Source organism: Chiloscyllium plagiosum, chromosome 2 (assembly GCF_004010195.1).
Source record: "Chiloscyllium plagiosum isolate BGI_BamShark_2017 chromosome 2, ASM401019v2, whole genome shotgun sequence".
In the NCBI taxonomy this organism is placed as follows: Eukaryota; Metazoa; Chordata; class Chondrichthyes; order Orectolobiformes; family Hemiscylliidae; genus Chiloscyllium; species Chiloscyllium plagiosum.
In genome coordinates, this window is record NC_057711.1 from 36389643 (window position 1) to 36403624 (window position 13982).

At 40.0% G+C, this 13982-nt stretch overlaps 1 protein-coding gene across 1 annotated transcript in view; it reads left to right on the top strand.

Annotated features, from left to right (window-relative positions):
• LOC122556198 (low-density lipoprotein receptor class A domain-containing protein 1-like) overlaps positions 1-13982 on the top strand; it is a 36838-nt gene that overhangs the window by 10895 nt on the left and 11961 nt on the right. Inside the window, exon 2 of the mRNA XM_043702747.1 lies at positions 8160-8241. Within this exon, the coding sequence (XP_043558682.1) occupies positions 8160-8241 (82 nt within the window). The remainder of the gene's footprint in view (positions 1-8159; positions 8242-13982) is intronic.

Here is a 13982-nt window from a genome sequence, read left to right on the forward strand (position 1 = left end):
AGGAATATCTGTGTGTGTGTGTGTGTAGTGCAATGGAATCAATCTAAACATTAGGTCATAGACAGAGAACACAGGGGGCTAACACTTTCAACATATTGTCTAGCTATCACCATTGTTAACAGCTAAACCGAGAATGCAACTTTTAAAAAAAGTGTTTTGTGATTTACACATGAAAGAAGTGAAACTATCACTGTATTCTAACAGATGAAAGGCTTAACAGACAATCAATTCTTCAATGTATAATTTCAGTTACATCACACTGCAAATTTTTGCTATAAATTCTGTGTTACGATCGAGACCTCCTCAATCACCTGATGAAGGAGCGTCGCTCCGAAAGCTAGTGTGCTTCCAATTAAACCTGTTGGACTATAATCTGGTGTTGTGTGATTTTTAACTTTCTCTGAGGTGGTTGCAATCACTGCTTCACGGTCCTTGAAATCCTAGCTAATATATCCTGAAGTGCCTACCAGTCAAAAAAGGCTTCTAGGAAACTAGTGGACACCACGTGGTTTCATTCTATGTAACCAGGAGTACAGTACTCCTTTATTGTTGCACTGAAATATCAACACATTTCATGGGCTCCAGTCTCTGAGGTGGGACTTGAAATCTCCTGACTCAGACAAAAGGGATACCTCTGAACAAAGAATGCCCTTTAACTTTCAAAAAGGTTTCAATGATCATTTTAAACGCTCTCTGATTTTTTCAACTCTCCCTTCCATTTTGAGTTTCTTTAACAGGTTTGTTTTCAGCAGAATTAGCTAAGAGTCAATCTATAACTTTGTTGTATTCACCCTCAGCAAACACTCAGACTTGGGCCCAGGTTTTGTGGTTGACAATATCCTTCTTGTGACTAAGTATCTTGGATCAATTTTATTTTAATCAACCTCTTCAGAAATGTTATGACAGATATCTGGGGCAGGTGGGACATGAACCTGGACTTTTTGGCCTGAAGGTAGGGATGCTACCATTGCTCCACAAGAACTCCACCGCCTTGGTTTTACTTTTCAGTTTATAAGCACAGCCCTTCGGGGCAGTGCACAATAACAAAAGCGAGGGAAAGGTAGGGACAGAGAGACAAAATCAAAATGGAGTTGCTTGGGATCATAATGCACTCCAACCCTCATGGTGCCCATCTCTGAGAAACCAGCTTTTTATTTTAAATATACCCAATCACCCAATATCAAATAACAAACAAGAATTCAGCTTGTTTTTTAACACACCACCGATTTACTAATTTTCTGATTCATTCCCCTACTAGAGCTGTTAGAAACCAGCTCTATTTTTATTTTGTATCAGCCCACCACAAAATCCCTCTTTGACTAATTAAAGGAGGAATCAGATGCGCACAGGGGCAAAATTATTTGTAACCAGCCTGACCTGAAATATTATTATACACTTCCTGCGTACATTGGGACTTGAAGTTGGACCTTCTAGCTTAAGGGCAAGGAGTCTACCAGCACACTGCAAGAGCACTAGTGTCTTGTGGTTCTTAAATATATGCAGACATGCTCTTACACAGCTGAATGTTTTTTGTTTTTGCCCTTCACCAAATCATCCATGGTATTTTTCATCTCTTAACCACCACCAGTAAATCACTCCTATTCGCCAATGGAGTAATGTGCATGCAAAGTGTGTCAAGGGCAATGTAGACCATCAATCGTGAAGGAGAGATCGGATGTCCAGATTGATAAATATGTTTTAATATTTTCTGTAATCAACCAGTTCAGAGGCATTACCACACTCCTCTGGAACAGGTGGGAGTTGAACCAGAGCTCCTGATCCAGTGGTAGGGATACTAGGCCACAATAGCCCTAAAAATGAAGTGAACTCATTGCCAAATGTTAGAATTGAATCTGGGACCTGCAGATATTCAGTCTCAAGCACCATCATGGGTTGATCACTCTCAGCACAAAATAACCATCAGCTGCTCTAAACTGGCAGACATCCAGTTGTCAGAGGCCCAGCATCTTAATCAAGGCAGCCCAGAGGTGCATTTAGTAAATACATTGATATGGCATTTCTTACACCCTCAAGCACCTCTAAAGCATTTTAAATCTAATTAAATACAACTTTTTCCAGCCATTTTGTCCAACGATATATGTTGCAAATATTTGATCCAATTTTTGAAACATGCACGATAACATTTTCACCAGAGATCAACCATTGGAAAATAGCTTATGATTCTAGTGCATCAAGAAATCTTTTCCTCACCCAAAGAGATATTTAACTGCTCCATACACCACTATTTACTAACACAGATAAAATAATTACATGCTGATTTAATTACATAAAAATAAGCTACATCATTTAACTTTGTGCATATTACTAGACACGTGTCTGGAATAACGTACTACATGTTTAGCTACAATAAAATTTCTTTTCATTTGGTCATGGGATGTGAGTGTCGCTGGCAGGACCAGCATTAAGCCCATCTCTAAATGCCCTCGAGAACATGGTGGTGAGGTATCTTCTTAAATTGCTACATAATATACATACTGTGCTGTTCGGAAGGGAGTTCACGCATTTTGATCCACTAACATTGAAGCAATGTTGACATAGTTCAAAGTCGGGATGATAGTTAACTTAGAGGAGAACTTGAATATACTAGTGTTCCAATGCATCTGATAATCTTGCCCTTCTCGGTGGTCATGATTACAAATTTGGGTGATATTGTCATAGGGACCTGGCTGAATTGTTGCAATGCATCTTGTAAATGGTACATACCATTGTTATTATGTATCAGTGATGAAGAGAGTAGGTTGCCAATCAAATGGGCTTGCTTTTCCTTGGATGATGTTGAGCTTCTTGAGCATTGTTCGAATTGTACCTATCTCGGAAAGTGGAGAATATTCCACCATACTCTTGACATACTGGGGAGGCAGAGGTAGGTTATTCTAAGCTGAAAGTTCTGCCTTTGATCTGGTCTTGTTTCCACAGTATTTACACAGCTAGTTCAGTCTATGGTCAATGATAATCCCCAGGAAGTTGATAGTAGGGGGATTCGGAGATTCCAATATCTTTGACAATCAAGGGAGATATTTAGAATTTTTTTTATTGAAGTTGGTCATTGTCTGGCACTGATATGACATGCATGTTATTTGCCACATATCATCCCAAATCTAGATGTTATCCACATCTTACTGCACGTGGACACAGGCTGCTTTAGTACCTGAAGAGTCCCATGAATGGTGCTGGACATTGTGCAATCACCAATGAAAATCCCCACTTCTGACCTTATGATGAAGGGAAGTTCATTGATAAAGTAGCTGAAGATGGTTGGGCCAATGACTTAACCCTGAGGAAATCCTGTGGTGATGTCCTGGGATTGAAATAATTTACAACCATCTTGTTCTGAGCTGGTATTACTCAAACCACTGGTGAATTTTCCTCCCATTTCCCATTAACTCTAGTTTAGCTACGGTTCCGTGATGCCATACTTGGTCAAATGTTGCCTTGATGTCAAGGTCAGGCATTCTCACCTCACCTCAAAAACTCAGCTCTTTTCTCCATGTTTTGGCCAAAGCGAAAATGAGGTCAGCAGCTGAGTGACATGGGCAGAATTCAACTGAATACCAGTGAGCAGGTTATTAAAGAGCATTGCTACTTAATAGCACTGTCAGTGATCACTTGCATCAATGTACCAATGTTTGAGAGTAGGGTGATGGGGACAGTAATTGGCCTGTCAGATTTGTTCTTTTTATGGGCAATTTTCAAAATTGTTGGTTAAACACCAGTGTTTTAGCTATTCTAGAACAAGTTGGCTTGGAGTGCTGCAAGTTCTGGAGTATAAGTGTTCAGGATTATTGCTGGAATGTTCTAAGGCCACTTAGTCTCTAGCTGGTTCTTGATGTCATTTAGAATGAATTCAGTTGACCAAGACAGACATCTGTGGTCCTGGTGACATCTGCAGGAGGCTAAGATCCAATCGGCACTTCTGGCTGAGGATTGTTGCAAATGCTTCAGCCTTATCTTTTGCATTAATGTTTCTAGGAAATCTCCAATTGTTTCCTGAAGGAATGATGGTATGGGACTTGAACATATAATCAGGATACTGATATAATCATGAGCCAGCAAGAATATGATGTAGGATAAGATACCGTCAGGACTCTTAACTAATATTTACTGGTTACCGTGGAGATTGGGGATGGCTAAGAGTAAACCACATTGCTGTGGGTATGGAGTCACATGTTCCTTCCCTAAAGGTCATAAGAGAACCAGGTGAATTTTTATGACAATGGTTGTATGGTCGCCATAAAGCTAGTATTTTATTCCAGATATTTGTTGAATTCATATTTCAACATTCGCCATGATATGATATAACCCTTAATGCAGAGCATTAGTCTGGGGTTCTGGATCGCTGATGTAGTGACATTACCATCACACCAGTTTGGGTCACAGACATTGCCTTGATTAGATTACTTTACAGTGTGGAAACAGGCCCTTCAGCCCAACAAGTCCACACCGACCCGCCGAAGCGCAACCCACCCATACATTTACCCCTTACCTAACACTACGGGCAATTTAGCATGGCCAATTCACGTGGCCTGCACATCTTTGGACTGTGGGAGGAAACCGGAGCACCCGGAGGAAACCCACACAGACACGGGGAGAATGTGCAAACTCCACACAGTCAGTTGCCTGAGGCAGGAACTGAACCCGGGTCTCTGGCGCTGTGAGGCAGCAGTGCTAACCACTGTGCCACCGTGCCGCCCATTTGAGGAGCTCCCTTAGTGACATCTTGGGGCTGAGGTGTTTGACCTCCGGTAGTTATATTCATCTAACTTTATTACAGAGTTTTATCCTCAACATAATTTTACTGAAGCTGCTTGCTGCCACTTTTGGTCAAATGCAGCCTTGATTCCAAGGGAAGCTGCTCTCACCTCATCTGTGAAATTCAGCTCATGTCCAATGTAGTATATATAAAAATATCCATATAATATTCTGTTATAATATGTACTACTTTTTAACTGAACATTTCAATATTCATCAAAATATTGTTCCAAAGTAAGTAGGAGTTGGCAGAGGGAGACAATGAATGGAGAATTTTCTGTCAAATGATACTGAATCTGCTGGATTTGAGTCTAATTAAGAAATTGAAGCAATGCACTCAAATGTTGGGGCAGAACTTTGAATTTGCTAACTTGCTGCTAGCAAACCAGGCAGCCCAAATCTCAGCAACCTGTGAAAGCATAACAAATGCCAATTGCTCACTCAGTTAATGTTAATGAGTCTCAATCACCAAATCTGGAAGTTGTTGACCATTTCGTTTTGTCATGGAGGGTGATAGAATAGGACACCACATATTAATGAGGCAATATTCCATGTTAACGGGTCTTCCCACAGCAGTAATCCCCGTTAAAAGGCATCTCACTGCTATCTTGCAAGCATTTTGTCTTAATGCCCAGAACTTAGTTGGAAAATGCAACTAGCTGTTCTTGACATCAAGATAGGCCTTGCTGAACTTCTTACAATTTTACCAGATTCCTCACCATAGTCTACCTTGCTTAGGCTCCTATAATATTCTTGAAGGAAGTATGGACTGCAGATGCTGGAGAGTCAGAGTCGAAAAGTGTGGCGCTGGAAAAGCACAGCAAGTCAGGCAGCATTCGAGGAGCAGGAGAGTTGACATTTTCGGCATAAGCCCTTCAACAAGAATGTGCATTCCTGATAAAATACTTATGCCCAAAATGTCGACTCTCCTGCTCCTCGAATGCTGCCTGACCTGCTGTGATTTTCCAGTGAACACTTTTCGATCCTACAATGTTCTGTTCACTGTGTCTCTTAAAAGAATACTGACAGACGACCATGAGACACAGCAGATGCCAATTACTCACTCAGTTAATATAAACGAACGCCAGAGCCCAATTTCAGGCTAGCCTCAGGCCTTGCAGTTGGTGAAAATAGTGCCTATTTCAGACCCAGTAACAAGCCTGAAGCAATTTCAACACCCAAATATTTACAAATACATTTTGTACCAAACTCTCCAGCAGAGGGCAGCAAGTATTGCTTTTTACTTCTAATACTGACTAAAATTATTGAGTTGGATTTTAATGTTCTGTTAATGCTACTGGCAGCTGATTAATTATTCCAACAATACAAGCACTAACTGAAATAGCTCCAAGAGGCCGGTATCCTGTCACCGAGTCGCCCTTTATTTGCACGTGCATTATACGTGACACTGATCCAGCTCCCTCAGAGCCAGCTCTCAGAGGTGAACAGAATCTCTGACACTCCTGTTTACATCTGTCAGCCAGGGCTCCATGAATGGACCAGATTACCAGCCCCAAACAGGGAACTCATATTCTACGAGGTCAACTTGGCTAACTTTGTTACAATTTCTACATTAACAGTAACAAATGGCTCACTTGCTGACATCATTTCATAACCTCTATCACTTCTCGCTGGGGTAGCATGCTGAAAATCGAGCTCCACTGTGTCTGGAAACATCATGAAAGTTAAAGATTTCATCAAAGGATGCAAAACTCTCCAATTTAACTGTCTGATTGATTCAAGTTAGCACAAAACATGAACTCTGTTTCTGTACTGAATAAGAATGACTATTCATTACAAATAAGTAAATTCAAACCACAGGTAAAGAACAATGAACTGTTGACACAGTTAAAACTCTAACCCCTTGCAAAACAAAAACATACAGGCAACAAAAGGTAGCATGGCAGTTAAAAAACCTGGAATGCCATTCAATGGCCCCAAGTCCACAGTGTCCACTGAGATGGCCCTTTTGCTTGCCAGAAATTGCTGTTTTTCAGTCTCTCTTCTTTCTGTCTATTTCACCTCTTTGAAGTAGGCATTAACTGCAAAGTCTCCTGGTTAAAGACCATAGTTTCCAGCGAGTGGTGAGGGAAAATAAACAGGGTTTAGGTATTTTATTGGTGAGAAGGATGCGCCATCTGCTCCTTGCAGCAGTCCAAAGGTGTCTGCAGGTCTGCCATCATGCACATCCAACAAGTTGTCCAGCTATCCAGGAATCAATCCAATCATTGTTGTGAGGTTGACCCCTGTCACCCACAACTAGCACAGCTCCACAAAACAATCAGCAACCTGTTAGAGGCCAAATCTCACTTTGTACACATTCCATGATACTGAGCCAACTCCAAACAGTCTCCCCCACTGCTTCAATGAAGGAGCAGTATTAACATGACTTACAATGAGTTTCAATAACTTGCTTTATTAAAAGTAAGGAATTCCTTCCATAATCCTTAATGTTGAAAAGTTCTTTCTCCTTTTCAGTTTGGGTAAATAAAAAGATATGGTCATTAAACCTCAATGTCTTCACATTTTTTATCTAACAGTTTAACTGTCAAGAATATGAGAGCCAACAATGTGTTTCATCTTCATTAGTCCTTCTTGAAATCAAGTAGTTGGACCTTTCTCGCCTGACCTCAACTTTGGCTCAAAGGTGCCTCCTTCAGTTATACGACTTCCTGAATAAAGTTCGGTTGTTTACCCTAAAACTTCACAACAAATATGTTTCTTCACACACATGGAGAGCATGGACAGAACTTTCTAATAATCTAATCTGCATCTATGTAATTTTGAGACCAAAGTAATACGAAAGACAGTTGTGAGATCCTATTTGGCAAATATAGAATTTATATTGAAAGGCATTGCAGGTTCAGAGTGATTGGATAGAATATGGTCTCTGACTACTAAATCCTTAAGTGCTTGGGTATAAAATTTAACTCTGCAGTACTGCGGGAGCACTGCGGGGTGCCATCTTTTGGGCGAGACTTTAAATTGATGCCTACTATTTTAAAGAAGAGAAGGTGAGTTATCCCAAGTATTCTAGTCAATATTTATCCTTTGAATAAAATTACAAAATCAGATATCTAGTCATTATCACATTTTTATTTCTGGAAGTTTGCTGTGCACATAAAAGCTACTGTATTTACTATAATACAGTAGTGACATTGCTTCAAAAGGATTTCATCAACTGTATAGTTATTTAAGACATGAGAAGCGTTGTCTAAGCACAATTCATTTTTTTCATTTATGTACAATAAATTCTGTGAGAGATACTGGTACAAACTTGAGTGCAGAGACATTTTGTCCATAACTGATTTATGCAAATTTACATACAAATATCAAATTATGGAAAGCGTATTCTGCAATCTAAATAATTTTGTGTTTTACTCTTGTAGGATGGAGATGTGACTTCAGTCTCATCTGATGTATATTCTCAGTTTGGATCACAAATGTCTTTGGAGAATGTTAAATATGGAGGTAGGTCATCATTTATTTTAATGAGTTTCAAATAAGGATTATCCAATTAATTGTATTTTAATATAAAATGTGTTATACATTTTTATAATGTGTGAATCTGAAAATGCACACACTGAACAATCACAAGTGCGTTAAGAATTATGCTAATAAATAATTTAGGATTGTTAGTTGAGTTTGCAACATGGCTCACTTATGCTTGCTAGTAGCTACATATATTCATAATCAGGGTCATTTTCAATAGAAGAAAAAAGAACATGCATCTTTTTCAACTAAACAAATGTTTGGGGGACAACCATTCTTTGTATTTCCCATAACAATGTCTCAACCAATCTGAGTCAATGTGCTGTTCTTAAAACAAAACTTTGGGAGAATAATAGTTCCTTAGTGCATTCTCCATGGCAATGCCTTAACCAATCAGTAAAAGGGAATCATAGTCAATCATGACCTCCACCAACATAAGATACCTGAAAAACAAGAGATCATGATGGAAGTTTTACCCTAACAGCTCTGGGATTTAAGTTAATATTGATTGGGAAGGGGAAATCTGAGATTGTTTTCCTGGAATCCTGAGACCAATTGTAACTTCCTTGAGGCAAATGCAAACACAAAGCAAATTAAAGCTTCCTAAAACTCATTCCAGCATGCTTGCCCTAGTTACTGCATCAATTTGATATTTATAATTTCTGGTGTTAGACTGATATTTGTGGCTTTGCTGACTGCGGCAGCTGGTTCAATACCAAGTAGAGGTGAGTTACATTTTTATGCAGTAAACTCCTGTACATTGGGAAATACATTCAAATTGCTTGAAATCACTTTGACATTAGATCTACAGTGAGTCTAAAAGAGGGATCCTGGACAGTCTCAATTTCATTTTCAATGCCAAATATATGAAAGCAGTCTCATTTACAAGCACCATCAATTCTTACAAACTGCAAACTGTATTGATGGAAGAATCATGTGAGTAAGTTTCACCTAAGTATAACAGCTAAGGACATTTTATCAAACTTATTTGATGGATTTAATTTTCCATGATTAATGCAGTATATGTGCCAAGTTTCATCATAAGTAATGTCCCTAAAATGGTGGTAGCACATCACACATTCATTTCTCACATTTAGTCTAGCAATGTAGCAAAAAAAAGCAATAAAGCCTGATTCCCCCCCAGAGTCTCAACTCACTTTTGAATCTGTCAAAATGAGAGCCACCAGCACAATATTCCTGAGTTTTCAGGAATATAGTTTAAAGTAAGGTATTTCTCAACCTGAAAATGTCTACAGATGGGAATTTCTTTTTCCATTCCTTTACTTACATCTGCTAGACTGTGACCCAACATTGTCTACGTGCATTCAATATCAAACAAGTGCAGGTATGGCATTCTTTGTGGATGTCCAGGCATTAATGACATCAGTGAATATGGGAATGTATAGGAAAATGGCATTGCGTTAGATGGTAAGCCATTATCTGGAATAGCAAAGCAGGCTCAATGGATTGAATGGCCTACTCCTGCTTCTGTGTTTCTATATCCTATTATGCCATTGTAGGAGGACAGAAGCCTGTGCACAGTGGTGTGAAGCAGCGGGTAGCCCACTGGATATTATAACCATGTTCCACACACCATGGCCCCTTCCCACCTCCATTGTGGAATATACAACCAACAAGACTGAGGAGTTTTCTGACTTGTTATGCATGTTACCAATAAGGCATTAAGCCAACACTGAGACTTACTGCAGGAAGACTTTCAGCTGCCCACAAGTGGCTGTGAAGGTGTCCATCAGCTTCAACATTTATGCCATCATATGTCTTTAATTCATACAGCTCTTTTTGTAATACCTCACAGCACTTAACAACCAATGGATATTTTTGAAGTGTAGGAACTGATATAATGTAGGGAACATGGGCATTCATATGCACACAATAAATGCTCACAAGCAACAATGATAAGTGACCAGAGAAACTTTGTTTTTGTGATGTTGATCAAAGGATACATATCAGGCAGGACACCAGGGATAACATCTTTGCTCTTCTTTGAAATAGTGCCAATGGATCTTTACATTCAGCCTAGAAAGCAGATAGGGCTATCCTGCCAAAAGGCAGGACCCTCACTTGCACAGCACTCCCTCGGTACTGCAATGGAACACAGGATGGCTAACAGCCCCAGATATTATGGAACCATCTCCAATGAGTTGGTTTTCACATGTCTGAGGTTGCCTGCTGCCAGGCAATTTCATAAATCAACAATTTTCGTAAATGTCCACCTCCCTGCTCACAGGCTGCTAGTAACTCTGAACCTCCAATCATCCCCACCTTCAGGGTGAACCCCAATTCCCATTGTACAATGTCTCTTAGAAAATTATTTCCCAAGAGTTGGTCACTATGTCTGAGTATTAGACTTATTTCTGAATTCAAGCCCTGAAGTAGGATATGAATCCAGAGCCTTGTGACCAGAAACAAGTGTGCTGTCAAATGAATCACAACAGATTATTTGGGACAGCTATGGAAATTCTGTTCAGTCAATCAGACTAAAAGTGGAAATGCATTCATTTGTTCACTGGCACACTCCCTGGGAAGTTAGGGAATGCATACCCCTTGCGACATCATGGTAATGTCAATGAAATGACGTCATGCATGTTTAGAAAGTTTTAATGGCTTTCCCAAGGAGCACGGTGTAGTCAATGGCAATCAGCTTGTTTCATAGATTCCAGAAAACCTCTGTTCAATTATTTTAACAGGAAAGGCTTTCACTACCTCAGTGTGACGAACTTACAGAGGATCCTCTGATTCAATGCTCAAAAGTTTGGAAATTGACACAATCCCTTCATAGGGAAAAAGAGGAGTCATGTATGACCTACTCAGAGAAGGAAGTCACAGAAGGGATAACACCTGGGTGACAGATATCCACAAATAACATGTAAGGATGGCCTGAGTGGTGGCAGAGGACACTAAAACAAGGCATCAAGAGTATTTTTGGCGTTTGGACAATTCAGAAAGAGTACTGTACTGTTCTCCAAGTCATATTCCATCATGGTGGCTCAGTAGTTAGCACTGCTGCCTCACAGTGCAAGGGACCTGGGTTCGATTCCAGCCTACCACAATCCAAAGATCTGCAGGCCAGGTGAATTGGCCATGCTAGATTGCCCATGGTGTTAGGTACATTAGTCAGGGATAAGTATAGGATCAGGGAATGAGTCTAGGTGGATTGCTGTTCAGAGGGTCGGTGTTGATTGTTGGGCCAAAGTGCCTGTTTCCATACTGTATGTTATCTAATCTAATATCACAAATATTTAAAGCATGCTACACCCTTCACAGTTCTACCATTCAATAAGTCATTAGTGTAGTCATTGAATTACTAATCCAGAATCCTGTATTAATGTTCAAAGAACAAGTTTTAAGTCCCATGATAGCAAATGTGAAATTTGAATTCAGAGAAAATCTGGAGTTAAGAGCTAGTCTAATGGTGACTGTTGTAAAAATCCATCTGGTTCACAATTTCCTTTAGGCAAGGAAATCTACCATCCTTCCCTGGTCCACATGTGACTCCAGACCCAGGGCAATATGATTGACTCTTATTGTCCTCTACACAATTACGGTTGGACAATAAATGTTGGCCTTGCCAGTAACACCCCCGTTCCATTAAGAATTTTAAAAAATACTTTAATATTACTGGTGAGAAGACCATGGCTCTGCTAGCTCAGGACAACACGAAGCAGAACATCATGACAGCTTGAACTCAGAAATCTCCTCAGAGACTCCTACAAAGAGTAGCACCTAATATTTAATCACTTGCTCAAGTTCAGAGCTCCTCACTTACACATATATCGGTTTATCCTGGCAATTGCAATGCCTTATGTAATCTTTTCCAGTCCATTGGTAAGATAGAAAATATGTCCCAGAAATAATGACACAGCACTATACCATCAGGAGGGAATGGCCCTGGGGATCCTCAACATTGATTTTGGACTTCAGTATGTCTTAGACAAATTCAGAGCAGCAGCCTTGAGTCTGCGTTGCTATTCAACAAGATAATGGCTGTGTTACTTACTCTATATTCCCACCTAAGCACAATAACCTTGCACCCCTTATCAATAATCCAACTACTTTTCCCTTTAAAAAGGCTCTGCGTCCACCAACATTTGTATCTGAGATGAGGAAGTTTTTAGGGGATATATCTGCTGAACTCACAAAGATGAATGGAGAGTTGAGAGAGAAAGAATAGAAGCAAATAAACAACAAGTTCTGTCTTATTAAACCAATAAGAAAGATTGCTGGTTTACAGGATGATCTGGATAAAACAAATCAGGCTCATCAGGGGCAGCCACAGAAACGTCAGCTTGACCTCAAAGCAATACTGGAGAAAATGGCACACATGCAAAAACAGATGGGAACGCTCAGCACATGCATCCAGGACCTGCAAATCACTTGTGAGACAGCCATGTCAGAAAGAAATGCTTGGAATTGTGTTATAGTAAAAGAATCCAAGCAGGGCATAGTGGAAATCAAACAGCCACTGAAGCAGCAAGTGGAAAGCTCAAAGCTTCAAAGAAAACAAAAAAGGGAAAAGGATATAAAGTTGTTAGTGCAGGTTATTAAGGAGAAAATATACTGGACCAACAGGAGGCTAAAACTTTGATAGAATAAGAAGATTCAGAGTGCCAAATCAGAAGTTTCAAAATACACCAGATGATGCTAAGGAACAAAACTTGGCCATAGTGCATCAGGCTAACTAAATTCTGGAATAGCAATTGCAGTACATGAAATAAAAACTTCATAACACAAACATGAACAACAGACCGATGACTGTAGCAATCAGTCAGTGACACTTTCAGACAAAATCAGAATCATGAGGTCCCAATGCATCAACAAATTAACTATGTTATAGAGGTTCAGCTCAATTGCTATAAATAGTTATGATTTAGAGATGCCGGTGTTGGACTGGGTGTACAAAGTTAAAAATCACACAACACCAGGTTATAGTCCAACAGGTTTAATTGGAAGCACGCTAGCTTTCGGAGCGACGCTCCTTCATCAGGTGATTGTGACAATCACCTGATGAAGGAGCGTCGCTCCAAAAGCTAGTGTGCTTCCAATTAAACCTGTTGGACTATAACCTGGTGTTGTGTGATTTTTAACTTTATAAATAGTTAAGCTTTCTTTTGGGAAGAAGATGGAGGTTGAATGTGTACCTTGCCTTTTTAGGATGTTCATGCTTAAGGACTCCATGTGTGGTGTATACCAATGTTGTCAGTCAATTAGATGTGGAAGTGCAAGCAGAACATTCGACAGAAATCAGATGCACTCTCTGCTACATAACTTGCACTTTACTGTGTTAAATAAACTAAGCCACTGAGTTAATCAATCATAGAATCATAGAGATGTACAGCATGGAAACAGACCCTTCGGTCCAAACCGTCCATGCCGACCAGATATCCTGACCCAATCTCATCCCACCTGCCAGCACCCGGTTCATATCCCTCCAAACCCTTCCTATTCATATACCCATCAAAATTCCTCTTAAATGTTGCAATTGTACCACCTCCACCACATCCTCTGGCAGCTCATTCCATACACGTACCACCCTCTGTGTGAAAAAGTTGCCCCTTAGGTCTCTTTTATATCTTTCCCCTCTCACCCTAAACCTATGCTCTCTAGTTCTGGACTCCCCGACCCCAGAGAAAAGACTTTGCCTATTTATTCTATCCATGCCCCTCATAATTTTGTAAACCTCTATAAGGTCACCCCTCAGT